This window comes from Trichechus manatus, unplaced genomic scaffold, assembly GCF_000243295.1.
Source record: "Trichechus manatus latirostris isolate Lorelei unplaced genomic scaffold, TriManLat1.0 scaffold00090, whole genome shotgun sequence".
Taxonomy (NCBI): domain Eukaryota; kingdom Metazoa; phylum Chordata; class Mammalia; order Sirenia; family Trichechidae; genus Trichechus; species Trichechus manatus.
In genome coordinates, this window is record NW_004444026.1 from 8,677,511 (window position 1) to 8,692,253 (window position 14,743).

At 40.2% G+C, this 14,743-nt stretch overlaps 1 protein-coding gene across 2 annotated transcripts in view; it reads left to right on the forward strand.

The window, feature by feature from the left end:
- The first annotated feature begins 312 nt into the window (after nt 1-312).
- Nucleotides 313-14,743, forward strand: part of PIWIL2 (piwi like RNA-mediated gene silencing 2) — a 105,392-nt gene continuing 90,961 nt past the window's right edge. For both annotated transcript variants that reach the window (XM_004382120.1, XM_023736632.1), the window contains exons 1-9: nt 313-504; nt 1,860-1,947; nt 2,088-2,226; nt 2,882-3,088; nt 3,719-3,829; nt 6,438-6,555; nt 7,023-7,147; nt 7,900-7,980; nt 8,282-8,395. In XM_004382120.1, the coding sequence (XP_004382177.1) occupies nt 313-504; nt 1,860-1,947; nt 2,088-2,226; nt 2,882-3,088; nt 3,719-3,829; nt 6,438-6,555; nt 7,023-7,147; nt 7,900-7,980; nt 8,282-8,395 (1,175 nt within the window). The remainder of the gene's footprint in view (nt 505-1,859; nt 1,948-2,087; nt 2,227-2,881; nt 3,089-3,718; nt 3,830-6,437; nt 6,556-7,022; nt 7,148-7,899; nt 7,981-8,281; nt 8,396-14,743) is intronic.

The window sequence follows — 14,743 nt, forward strand, 5'->3', positions numbered from 1 at the left end:
TAGCGCCTAGGACAATTAGTGTTAAATTGTCGAATGATCTCACAACTGGTATGGAAACTGTGCTGGCCAATAGAAACTGCTTGTTGACGCCCATCTCAAGCAGCGCCCAGGGCATGCGCCCTACCTGTGGGGGCACCCCCACACCGAGATAGGCCTCTGCCAAAGTAACTTTTTTTTTTTTTTTTTTTTTAAGTGCTTTGTGAGTCTGCCTTAAAGTAAAAGAAAAACAATTGGGAATGTTTAATCTTTTATAAAATCCTGGCAGGTAATTAACCGAACAGGATCGACACCGCTGTCCTCTTGAGCCTTTCAATGGATCCTGTTCGACCACCGTTCTGGGGCCCTTCTCCTATCCACCCATCTCAGTGTGTACGGATGCCAGGCTCATGGCCACAAGTTCCTAAACACTTAGATTCAGCTCTGGGCAGGGCAGGACCTGCAGGCAGAGGCAATGTATTTGGAAAACCAGAGGAACCAAGCCCACAGAATGGGCCAACACAAAAGGTAAAAACACATCTGGATGCATAGTAGTAGCATATGGCTTACCTGCTTGATCAAATGAAATGGTGAATTTGAATGTGCTTAGAAAACTGTGAAGTCCATACAAAAACAAGGGTTGAGGGTCCCCCCACCCCACCCCCTTTAACAAGTAGCTGCATCTTCTGGGCATGTAGTATTTCAAATCCGAGGGTTGAGGGTCTAGAAAAAGTGCCTTATAAATGAACATTAGATGGACTGAATCCTTTTCTAGCTTTAATACATACATACATGCTGGACAGGTTTAAAGATACAGTCTTCTGCTCTCTTCTGAGTGTTTAGATTTTAGATTTGCTTAGAAGTAATTCCTGCCTATGAGGTAGCAATTGTTAGACTGGTCCCTTTGGGAAGGCCCAATTTTAAAGAAAAAGAGCATCTTCAGCTGTTGCTGCTGCTGTGTGTACACTTGATTGTGTCTGCAATCCTAATCTCCTAATTATGTAGTAATTTTAAGAACAATATTTAACTATAATGAATAAACCTTAAATAATAAAGATTTGGCAAATACAGAGAGTATCTAATAATAAAGTTATGAACATTTTAAGTAGAGTTGACAATGTTAAATGTAATGTTTTGTAAGAAGAAAAATTTATGATAGTAATTTTGTATTTTTACTCAGATGAATTGCTTAGTATTTGTGGCTCTTATTCATGTGACAGCTCTGATTGATTTAATAGCAGTAAGCTTTCAAGACTGCTACCAGAAAACAGTAGCAGGTCTTGTTGGAGGTTGTTGTAAAAAATCCGAAAATCTCTGGTACTACTAAATGATCAGGTTTTTTGAAAATTTATTAACCGGTACACTTGCTTCCACTTACTTAGGGGGACAGGAAATAAACTAGAAAAATAGAAAAGTTAATTCTGTTCTGTTACATTCTTTTATAATGTACATCAAATCACGAACTTTTAACCATAGCTACTTATGCTTAGGAGCCTTGGTGGTGCAGTGGTTAAGAGCTTGGCTGCTAACTGAAAGGTCAGCAGTTCAAACCCACTAGCTCCTCCATGGGAGAAAGATATGGCAGTCTGCTTCCATAAAGATTACAGGATTGGAAACCCTGTGGGGCAGTTCTGCTCTGTCCTGTAGGGTCACTATGAGTCAGAATCGACTTGATGGCAGTAGGTTTGGTTTGGTACTTCTGTTTAGAAACATAATGACATGGCTATAAGTATTTTATAAGCTATTTTTAACCCTTACTCTTGTAATATTTATAGAGTTTGAAGGTGATTTTTATTAATTTACCAGGACTTTAAGAAAGCCACCAGTGTTTCTGGGGTTTTAAATTATGTCTCAGAATAACTTTATTCTTTGGCTTTCCACAGGAATCTGTGGGTTTAGTCTCCATGTTCCAGGGACTGGGCCTGGAAACAGTGTCCCATACCCCTCTAATAAGAGAAATGCCTCCTCTAGGTAAGTGGAAAACTAACTTGAGAAATGTGGTGGTATGTATGATTGCTTTATTCTTAAATTCATAAAGTTTATCTTCAGAAAAATTACTTTGAAACATGTTCAATTTACAATTATAGTTGGGGTTTGGCTCTTCCATTCAGGTAGAGGCATTTTTGGTCGAGGCTTATCTACTAATATGGTGCGCAAGGACAAAGAAGAACCTCATCCCGCTTTTCCAGATCCATCAGTGTTGGCAGCTGGAGATAGCAAGTTGGCAGAGGCCACCATTGGTTGGAATAGGTGGGTAAAGTTACCTTCTCAGGTAGCCATTATATTCAGATGGAATATCTCTATAAAAGTCTAAGGAGAAACTCTAAAAAGGGTTGCATGTTTTTATATTAAGGAATGGACGTTTTCCAAGAGTAGTCAGTAGCTGCAGATTCAGTCATTTGAGAAGAGTAAAAAGCAGTTTTCCACTGAGCAGTTCACAACTTCATTTGCTTTTTTAAGAAGTTGAGTTGATTTTAGAGGTTCTTGAATCTGGGTAAGTCAAACTTTTACCTCAATTCTGCTATGGACAATGGTTCTGAGGGTCAGTATTAGTAACAGTTGGCAAATGAGTTATGGTGAGCTGGTTGAATGGATGCAGGTCAGGGGTGGAAGGGAGGAGTGTGCTGTCACAGTATAGGGTGAGCAGTTGGGGTCACATAACTATGTATAAATTTTTGTATGAGAGACTATCTTGAATTGTAAACTTCCACTTAAAGTACAATTAAAAAAAAAAAGAGTCATGGTGGCATATTGAATTTCGAGGGAATCTCAAGGCTGTGCTTGGGTTCCTGCTGTTGACTCTTCCAGGAAGAGAATGTACACTGGAGGGAATAATTTAGATGGGCCATAGGTAGTTGAATGATTAAGAAGGTACTGTTCTTTGCCTCTATTTGCAATATTTCAGAATGCTTGGAAGAGGAAATTTGGATGTTTCTTTATTACCATTGGGAAGAGCAGCTGGGGGGATAGGCCGAGGAATATACAGACCTCCTAGCGCACTCAGCCTGGCTTCCCGGGACCCACCACAGTTGTCATCATCACCACCTCTGCCCCAGCCCTCACTACACTCTCCAGATCGCCCTCCAGCTGTGACTGTCGAACACAAGGAAAAGTAAGTCAGGAACACTGCCATCTCGGGTTAATCACTGCTGTTGTCGGTAGCCTCTGTGTTTTGGCTAGTGTGTATATGTTGTAAACAATGTTTCTGTTGTGTCTTAAATCTTCCTTAGGTGCTAGATACTGCAGGGTTTTTTCCCCTCAGTGGGAAGATTGACAAACAGGAGAGACAATTCCTGATGAGGTGAAATGGGTTCGACAGTATATATAGTATATACCAGAGAGTAGGATCATTATTTTTCATTTCCTTTCCAATTCAGACATAGACAATTCTTTGTCGTGTTAAAGATAAGGAAATCATTTAGGAAAAATATTTTGCAGCTCATCTTTCTTTATAGAGCTATTTCTTATGTTCTTAGTTAGCTGACCTAGCTTATTCCAGTAATAGTACTAGGACAAATAAGGTAACCTTGCTTCTCTAAGAATTTCTCTTCTAGCCTTCAAAGCTTACTTTTGTTTGTTTTAATTCTTGGTTTGTGTAGCTGTAAGCAAAGTGTGAAATGTTGTTATTTTCCCCAGTCTTTCTTATTTATTTATTTTGCATTTGTGTGCTTTTTGTGTTTTTGTTTTGCTTTTTTTCTGTTAGTATATGTGGATACTTTTGTTTTTAATTTTTGTTTTCCAGAGAGCTTTTTGTGAAGCAAGGGTCAAAAGGAAGACCTCAGTCTTTGGGTCTGAACCTCATCAAAATACAGTGTCATAATGAAGCAGTTTATCAATATCATGTGAATTTCAGGTATTCATAGCTTTTTCTCTATATTGCTGGCTTCTTAGAGAACAGTAATAAAATAATTTTCGTGGAATAACTGAGTATTGTTCTGAATAATTCCTGATTATTCCCTCCCCCCAGCAATGCATGTACTCATACCCTTGAAATAAGTTTAAAGTTAACTTTAAAAAAATATTTAGTTATATTACCAATTCAGAAGTTTATGCATGAGGCCAGAAGTACATTTACTGTGAAGTTAATGAGGCTTCGGGCGGCAGTGATGGTGGTTCAGTGGTAGAATTCTCCCCTTCCATGTGGGAGACCCAGATTCAGTTCCCGGCCCATGTGCCTCATGTGCAGCCACCCCCCATTTGTCAGTGGAAACTTGTGTGTTGCTATGATGCTGAACAGGTGTCATTGGAGTTTATAGACTAAGACAGACTAGGAAGAAAGACCTGGTGATCTACTTCTGAATATCAGCCAGTGAAAACCCTGCAAAGCACAGTGGTCCATTCTGCAACCGAACATGAGGATGATGCAGGACCAGGCAGCATTTCATTCAGTTGTGCATGGGGTCGCCATGAGTTGGGAGCTACTCAGTGGCAAGTAACAACAGTGAAGCTTAAGTTCAGGACCCTTTAGGTACATATACCACTTTAGCTAATTTTCTGTTGGTAACTTTGTATTACTTTGCTTAAGGATGGTCCCGCAAATTGTGTAAGATCCACACCCCACAAAACCTAGATCCTCTCCTGCATGAGTCTTCATACCAACATTTGACGTCTCCACAGAGAGAGTCTAGGGTTAAATTCAAGGGTGAGAAAATCAGGGAAAATAATTTTATATCAATAAGTTTAGGATTTATCCTATTTTTTTTTAAATTAAGAATTTATATTATTTGTGTTTTCTTTTAAGATCCTTAGGAGAGTCTCTAGCTAGAGGCTATTAGCTGAAATTATAAAAATGAATATTTTAAAATATCTGTGGAGAAAATGAGAGGATGGAAGCTATTTTGAAGGACAGTTATTAATTGGTGGTACAAGAGGAAGAAGTGGAGTGAAGGAGTGCGGAAGGGAACCGTTAAGGGGAATACCCTTGAACACAGGCTATAAAAATTAAAGGAAGGATCCATTTGAATAAGGAATAGTAGTTGGTTGACTTTGGCCACAGGAAAAATGTTACTGGATTTGCTTTCCAGGGCATCCTTGGTGATTTTCTAGTAGCTATGCTAGATTTATGGAAAATAAGCTATATTAAAAGAACAAAGGACAGCATAGGTCATGAGAAACAGGTAGGGAATTGGCCACTCATGAGAAGAGTCTGTAAGAAGAGTGAGAAATGGAGTGATAATTAAAGGGGGTAGCAGGATTGCATTGGAGATTTCAGCAAGGTAAGAAAATTGAGCACATATGACAGGTAAAGGGAATGTTCCAGAGAAGAGGGTAAACTGAACCCTGAGAGGGGGAGGTAGTGGGAACATGAGATGAGCATTGAAGAGGGGGAAGAACCATTTTTCTGAAAACTGCTTGACAAATGTTAATGAAATAGAAAGGTGTACAAGAGAACTCACAGATCTCTGCATGAACGGGAGGTGGAGAAGGCGTGGATTTACAGATTTCCAGATTGTAGATGTGTCCCTTTGAAGCCCCAATGTGAAGATGATGCCGGGTCATTGAGAGAATACTGAGAAGACGTATCACAATGGACTGGTCATCCTGTAGCTTTCTCATAGTACATGAAGGCAAATTTAAATACTGTGGTTAAGCATACTCTATATATATGAATTTTTTTTGAAGTGTTTTGAAATGTGATGTTGGCATGTGAATGCTTATTTTTGGGGACAATTATGTTGGATTAGCACTTTTTTTTTTTTTTTTAAATCTTATGCTTCAACATACCTGACTCTTTCTAGCCTTGTATGTGGTTAAACTTCACAATTGTAGAGCAAGGTTGTGCGTTGTTGTGGTATAATAGGACAGTTATTGTATAAAGTAGTTACTTGAGTTTTTCCAAGCTGTAAGCTTTGTGACAGTGAATCAATAGAAAATTGAAATTGCCATGAGTGAAAAAAGGTTAAATTAGAATCCTGTTTTTTGAAAATATTTTTAAAATGTGTTTATGCAGATTTTAAAGTGGGGGTTGGCAAAGTATGGCCGACTTACAGGCCAGATCTGGCCCACTGCCTGTTTTATTGGGATATGAGTATGCTCATTTGTTTATGTGTTGTCTGTGACTGCTTTCATGCTACGACGGGCAAGGTTGAGTTGTGACTGAGATCGTATTGTCTGCAAAACCTACAATATTTACCATCTGGATCTTCACAGAAAAAGTTTGCTGAGTCCTCATTAAGGTTTGGATGAATATACATTGACATGTTAAGGCAGTTATCTTCAGGTGATGGAATTATGGGTTGTCTTTATTTTCTTTTCAGTTATATTTTCTGATATTTCTACAGTGAGCAAGGTATACTTGGTTCAGATTTCTCTTTGTATTCAGATTTATTTGAATTTTTTAATGTGACCACTAGATGGGGCAGCAGTTACAAATTGGTACTTCTGTAATATGTAACGCACAGCTGTAGTAAAGATTGCTGTTTCATTTAAACTGAAGTAAAATCCTCTCTGTTATTTTCTAGCCCCAACGTGGAGTGCAAAAGCATGAGGTTTGGCATGTTGAAGGACCATCAAGCTGTCACCGGAAATGTTACTGCTTTCGATGGATCCATTCTGTATCTGCCTGTTAAACTTCAACAGGTGAGACCAAATAGGAAATATACTTTTGGATAAAACCTAAGAATGCTCTGGTGCTCTGAGTAATGGGAAATCATAGAATCCCTGAACATTTGATTTGTACTTTCCTATTCTTAGAGGGAAGACAGATTTCTGCATATCATAACTGGGAAACTTCTTCTTTTGAGTTCTCAAGAAGTACCTTCTCACCTGAGAGGAGTGGTTGGGAATCTTTGACCTCAGTAATAAAGAATATTTTAAAATTCCAAATTCAGAGGGATTCTATTGCTAGTTCTTTATTGGGTTTCTATGACCAAATAATTTCCTAAATCCTAGTTGCTGCTGTGATTTTGTCCAACGTGGGCAGCAAAGTGAGGGAAAAAGCAGAAAAATTGTTTACAATAGTTTAAGGTCCTTTAGAACACAGTTGGATTAGATTAAGACTTGGTAATTTTGTCGTTTCTTTTCATTTGTATGTATTTATTTGTTAGACTCTTGAGTTAAAAAGTCAAAGGAAGACTGATGGTGCTGAGATCTGCATTAAGATTCAGTTGACAAAGATCCTGGAGCCCTGTTCTGACTTGTGCATCCCCTTCTACAATGTTGTTTTCCGTAGGTGAGCGAAAAGCTGATTTTATTTTCCTAAGATCCTTTCCGTTTAACCTCTTACATTTGTGATAATGCTCTTCAGGAAGCTTGGACATCATGACACTACAGTGTATAGATGGGTGTGGAAGCATTTAATAAATAGATGGTATTGCAACTAACTGTCTCAAATATTATGTCACAAGTAATAGGCCAGATTTGGATACATTAAAGTAGGATTGGAGATAACTGGCTACAGGAATGGGATTCCTTTGGAGTCATTCAGGAACTTTAAAACAGAACCTAATTTTCTACTAGGAACACACGTAATTCTCTTTGCCAGACTGAATGGTGAAAAATAATGTCAATTGAGCCTGAGAAATAAATTACAGATTTTTGGTTGGCTAATAAGAAAGGGCTGCAGTCAGTGCATACACCCCAAGATGCTTTGGTCCTTTTCATTTTTATTTTAGCAAGATTTTTCTCAGCATAAAACCTCTATGGTTTGGAGAGCAACATTTCTGACCCTTTAGACTTCCAGAATAAAATAGTCAGCTGCCGGACCTACCGCCATCAAGTCGATTCCAACTCATACGACCCTATAGCGTAGAGTAGAACTGCCCCATAGGGTTTCCAAGGAGTGGCTGGTGGATTCTAACTGCCAGCCTTTTGGTTAGCAGCCATAGTACTTAACCACTGTGCCACCAGGGCTCCAAAATAGAGAAGTGGAGATTAATTTTTTTATTCTTCTGTTAGAAAATCTACTCTTAATTTTTATTTCAGGGTAATGAAACTTTTAGATATGAAGCTTGTGGGGAGAAACTTCTATGACCCTTCAAGTGCTATGGTACTACAACAACACAGGTTGGTGGGGTTTTTTTCCCTTCCTCACTTTTGAATGTTTTGGGAAGAAATTTTTCATTGTAACCATTGTGTTTAGGACAAAAATCTCAGTAATATTATGTAATAGTGAATATTATTTGTCAGTTAAGTCTCTTAGTTTTTTTAGTAAGTTTGTAATGATGTTGATTTAATTTAATTTGTTCCTGGTGCTTTCTCATTACTAGGGAAGAGCCATATCTGCACAAAGTATTGTTTCAAGTCAGGGATGGAAATAACCATGTTTCTTCTAGAACCCTAGGGTAAAGACCACCTATCTCTTAAGATTGCAGATCTGGCCAGGCTATGCAGCTAGCATCCGGAGGACAGATGGAGGTCTTTTCCTGCTAGCTGATGTTTCCCATAAGGTCGTCCGGAATGATTCTGTGCTGGATGTCATGTGAGTGAATGGTGGGATCTACCTTTAACATGCTGACAGTTTTCTGAAAAGTTCTGTAATAGCTGGTAAGAAATATAAATTGGAAATTGTTAGATTTGGGTTTTTAATTGTAGAATAGAGCAAGAATACCAAATGGGCATCTGAATGGAGATCTTCTGTATGTTCACTGAGGAGGAATTTTATTTAAGTCTCTGGTTAAGAAGACTTAGTTTAATATGCACACAAGAGTTTTTGTTTAATAATACGTAACATATATGAATACGGTAAATATAGATGTATATAATTTTGTAATGGCTGCATGAAATCCTATCTTGTACATAAATCGTGTGCATCTCTGATTATTTTTTAGGATGTATGCTTAGAAGTGAAATTACTTAATAAAAGGGATGAACGTTTTTAAGGCTTTTACTATATATCTAATCTAACTGGTATTTCAATATATGTTGACAAATTACCTTGTAGAAGATTTATTCAGTTTATTTTCTCACCGACTGTGTCCAACTGCTGGGTGTTATCAAGCTGATAAATCTTTGCTTATCTGATGAATGCATTCATTTGTTCAAGATACACTTACTGAGCTCCAGTTATGTACTGGAGTCTTGGGATATATCAGTTAACAAAACAAAGGAATCTCCCTCCCCCCATGGAGCTTAAATGTAGTCAGATAAAATAAACAATAAATAATATAATAAGTAAATTGTGTAGTGCATTCACAGTGATAAGAGCTATGGAAGGAATCAAGTAGGAAACAGAGTATGGGGGACCAGTACTAGGGGTGGAGAATTAGAGAGTTGGAATTTTAAGGAGAGTGGTCAGGCTCATTTGTGCAAACACTTGAAAGAAGTGAGGGAGTTAGCTTTGTGAATGTATGGGAGAAGGGAATTCTTGGCAGACGCAACAGCTTGAGATGGTATCTTAGTTATCTCTTGCTGCTGTAACAGAAATATCATAAGTGGATGGCTTTAACAAACAGAAATTTATTTTCTCACAGTTTAGGAGGCTAGAAGTGTGAATTCAGGGTGCCAGCTGTAGGGGAAGGCTTTCTCTCTCTGTCAGCTCTGGAGGAAGGTCCTTGTTTCTTTGCGCTGCTGCTCCTGGGCAGTCTTCTCCTGGCTTGGCATGTGTTTTCTCCATCTCTGCTTTGTATCTCAAAAGAGAGTGACTCAAAACACACCCTACACTAATGGTATCGCATTAACCTAACAAAGGCAGCCCGGTCCCAAAGGTCTTAATCAACTCCAAGTCCAAAATCTCATTTTCTAAATCATCTAAATCAAATATGGGTGAGACTTTAGGCATATTCCATCCTGGGGCAAAATTCCACTTCATCTGTGAACTGTGAAATCTAGAATGCATGTTATTTGTTTCTAAAATACAATGGTGGAACAGGCACAAAGTAGACATTTCTGTTACAAACGGGAGAAATTGGAGGGAAAGAAGGGATAATGGGCATCAAGCGAGTTCAATACCCAGCAGAACAATTTACATTAGCTCTCAAGGTTTGAAAATAATCCTCTCTTCTCCGAGACCATATGGGCATTGGCCATGACCTCTGGATTCTGGGTGGAGGCCCACAGGCCCTGGGCTTCAGCACTGTCTTCCAGGCCCTCTGGGACAGCAACTCTTGCTCCCTTGGCTTTAGTTGGCCCCATACTCTTAGTCCATCTGAGTGGTGACCCCGCCTCCTCGGCCCCAGCAGGCCCTGTTCTTCTGCTTCTTGGGCACAGAAGCCCCACCCCCTCAGCTTTGGGCAGCAGCCCCATCCCCCTGGCACACTTAACAGCAGCCCCACACTCCAGAACGTAGTTGGTAAAGATCCCACTTTTTGAAACCTAGGAAGCTGTAGCCCCCACTCTTTCAGATACAGGAGACCATGGACGTGCCCTTTGAAACCGGGAAGGCGTTGCTTCCTGTGCTTCTTCCAACAGTTCTGTGATCTCCGAGCTGCTCCAGGTATAGTCCTTTTCTTTTCTTGGAGGACAACAGATGTAGCTCCTTAGGCCTGTTTCCTGCCTGTAGAATTCTAAGAGGCAGACAGCATTCTTTTCCTTTCATTCTTTCTCTGTCTCCTTTGGTCTAAGCTCATGGGTTTTTGGCTGTGGTAGTTGGTTAGATCCATCAGTCACAGGCTTAACCTCTTTAACAAAACGTGTAGTCACGTCTTTGGTGAACATTCTAGGACACGTGTCCTTAGTTTGTACAACAGAATTTTCCAGATCTTTAAGTTCTGTTTCTATTTTGCACAGTTCATTTTTAACTCCATCTCGTTCCTCTTGCATTTTACTGTAGGCGGCAAGGGGAAACCACACGGCCTGTTTGAGATCTTACTTAGAAGTCTCATCAGCCAAATATCCAAGTTCGTCACAAGTTCTACCTTCCACCAAACATTTGAACATAATTTGGACAAGGCCTTTGCCGTGACATAAAAAGTATCACCTGTCTCCATTGCCCAATCACATGTTCATCATTTCTTTTAAAGCCTCACCAGAAGCACGTTTAACATCCACATTTCTAGCAATATTCTGTTGCTGGTGCCATATGTACTCTCCAAGACAATAGGGACTTTCACTATAGCTCTCCTCACTTCCTTCTGAGCCCTTGCCTGAATTGCCTTTGCCATCCACAATTCTACCAACAGTCTCTTCAAGGCAATCTAGGCTTTTACTATTAGGCACCTTAAAACTCGTCCAGCCTCTACCCATTACCCAATTCCAAAACCACTTCCAAATTTTAGGTATCTGTTAGAGCAGCACCCCACTCTTCCAGTACCAATTTCTGTCTTAGTTGTCTGCGCTATTCTAATGGAAAGATCACAAGTGGGTGACTTTAACAAACAAATTTATTTTCTCACAGTTTAGAAGGCTAGAAGTCTGAATTCAGGTGCCAGCTCTAGGGGGATACTTTGTTGGCTCGGGAGGAAGGTGCTTGTCTCTTTGAGCTTTTGCTCCTTGATGATCTTCATGTGCCGTGGCATGTGTCTTCCCCATCTCTGCTGCTTTCACTTGCTTGTTTTAATCTCTTTTATATCTCAAAAGAGATTGACTCAAGACATACCCTACACTAATCCTGTATCATTAACGTAACAAAGACAGCCCGTTCCCAAAGGGGATTATAACCACAGGCATAGAAGTTAGGATTCACAATACACCTACTCCTCACTTACTATCTCTTTATCCAACATTTTGCATTTACGACAACGATGGTAAAAAATCTAATATCCCACTATTTTGTGCATTAATGAGGCAGCAGGTATGGTAGAAAGGGCTGTAGAGCATCCCCTCCTTGAGGAGGGTGTCAGGTTAGCCTCTTGCAGGTGTTGCCTTCCTCCAGTTGCCCCCCTCTGTGGCCACGTCCTCCAGGAGACTCACAGGCAGCACTGAGCCAGCAGGCACCTGTTCTGGGTTCCCATCTCCTGTGCAGCCTGAGGCCCTGCAGCTCAAAATTGCTTGGGGTGGGGAGGGAGGAAAGAAAGAGGCACCTGAGAGGGTATTTGGAAGAAATGCATGTGAGTTTCATGACATCCCAAAGTAAGCTGAACTGGACCTGAAGGCTTCACCTCGGGGGTGGATTGAGTGGCCAGGCTTCCAGCACCCTTACAGGAATCCCTGAGGCTTGGTGACTTGCTAGGATGGAAGGGCAAAGCAGGCTCCAGGATCCTGAATGCAGGGCTTCCAGGTGTGGGAATGGAGCCTTGGAGGAGGCTCCACTGGGGAAGCTCTGACCCAGCACAGGAGGAAGGTGAAGTGGTTAAGCCATGGTCCCTCCAGTCACACAGCCTGGCTTTATGCAGCTTTGTCTCCTCCAAGCCGCCTCCTCCACAGAGGAATAATCCTAACTGGGTTCATCACAGTGATGAGCACATCAGTAAATCTTAGCTGTGATTATTTCTATGATCATATATCTAAATAAAAAAAAAATTGGACAAATGGATGGTTTGAAAACACAAAAAAATCCCCCATTGTTGCATAACACTGATTTTTGTATGATGACCTGGTTTTGGAACCTAACCATGTTGATAAGTGGGAGTAGGTATACATAATTTTGGGGGACACAATTCGGTCCATCACATGATGTCTCCAGTAGCATTTCTGATTTTAGTAATTTGACTCTGCTCTCTCTCTCTCTCTTTTTTAATAGTTTAGCTAAAGGATTATCAATTTCGCTAATCCTTTCAAAGAAATGACTTTTGGTTATGTTGATTTTCTTTATTGTTTTTTATTCTGTATTTCATTTATCTCCACTCCAACTCCAATCTTTTTTATTTCCTTCCTTCAGCTAGCTTTAATTTTAGTTTCCTCCTCTTTTTCTAGTTTTTTAAGCTGTACTGTTGTTGTTATTGTTGTTAGGTGCTGTCAAGTCACTTCTGACTCATAGTGATCTATGTACAGCAGAACGAAACACTCCCTGGTCCTGTGCCATGCTCACAATCATTGTTACATTTGAGCTCATTGTTGCAGCCACTGTGTCAATCCATCTTGTTGAGAGTCTTCCTCTTTTTTGCTGACTGTCTGCTTTACCAAGCATGATGTGCTTCTCAAGAGTCTGGTCCCTCCTAATAACATGTCCAAAGTATGAGACAGAGTCTCACCATCCTTGCTTCTAATGAGCATTCTGGCTGTGCTTCTGCTAAGACAGATTTGTTTATTTTTTTGGCAATCCGTTGTGTATTCAGGATTCTTCACCAACACCGTAATTCAAAGGCATCAATTCTTCTTCAGTCTTCCTTGCTTATTGTCCAGGTTTTGCATAAATATGAGGTGACTGAATACACCATGGCTTGAGTCAGGCACACTTTAGTCCTTAAACCTGTACTTAGAGGCAGTCGTTCAAACAGAACAAAGGGATATTGCATGGTTTAAAGTTAGGAAAGGTGTGCTTCAGGGTTATATCCTTTCACCGTGCTTATTCAATCTGTATGCTGAGCAAATAATCCAAGAAGCTGGACTATATGAAGAAGAATAGGGCATCAGGATTGGAGGAAGGCTCATTAACAACCTGCGATATGCAGATGACACAACCTTGCTTGCTGAAAGTGAAGAGGACTTAAAGCACTTACTGATGAAGATCGAAGACTACAGCCTTCATTGTGGAGTACATCTCAACATAAAGAAAACAGAAATCCTCACAACTGGACAAATAAGCAGCATCATGATAAATTGAGAAAATACTGAAGTTGTCAAGGATTTCATTTTACTTGGATCCACAATCAGTGCCCATGAAAGCAGCAGTCAGGAAATCAAAAGACACATTGCATTAAGCATGTCTGCTGCAGAAGGCCTCTTTAAAGTGTTAATAAGCAAAGGTGTCACTTTATGGACTAAGGTGTGCCTGACCAAGCTATGGTGTTTTCAGTTGCCTCACATGCATGTGAAAGCTGGACAATGAATAAGGAAGACTGAAGAAGAATTGACGCCTTTGAATTCTGGTGTTGGTGACTGCCAAAGGAACGAACAAAGCTGTCGTGGAGGAAGTACAACCAGAATGCTCATTAGAAGCAAGGTTGGCAAGACTTTGTATCACATACTTTGGACGTGTTATCAGGAGGGACCAGTCTCTGGAGAAGGACATCATGCTTGGGTAGAGTAGAGGGTCAATGAAGAAGATGAAGACCTTCAATGAGATAGATTGACACAGTGGCTGCAACAATGGGCTTAAGCATAACAACGATTGTGAGGATGGCACAGGGCTGGGCAGTGTTTCGTTCTATTGTACATAGGGTCGCTATGAGTTGGAACAGACTCTACAGCACCTAACAACGACAGTCCATTTCAGCTCTTTAATGCTTAAAATATCAATCTTTATGTGTTCCATTTCATTTTTGACGATTTCCGGTTTTCCTAGATACATTGTGCATTCCACATTCCCATTATTAGTGGATGTTTTCAGCTGTTTCTTCTCATTAGGAGTCGTGCCACATCAGCAAGTGAAGGTCTCAAAAGCTTTACTCCCTCCATGTCGTTAATATCAACTCTACTTTGAGGAGGCAGCTCTTCCCCGGTCATATTTTGAGTGCCTTCCAACCTGAAGGGCTTGTCTTCTGGCACTGTATCAGATGATGTTCTGATGCTATTCATAAGGTTTTCATTGGCCAGTTTTTTCAGAAGTTGAACAACAAGTCCTTCTTCCTAGTCTGTGTTAGTCTGGAAGCTCTGCTGAAACCTGTCCACCACGGGTGACTGTGCTGGTATTTGAAATACTGGTGGCATAACATCTAGCATCACACAACACAGCAACACACAAGCAACCACAGTACAACAAACTGACAATGAATGGTGATATTAGTCATTAGAGAAATGCAGATCAAAACCATAATGACATACCACTTTACACCCACTGGAATGGCTGTTA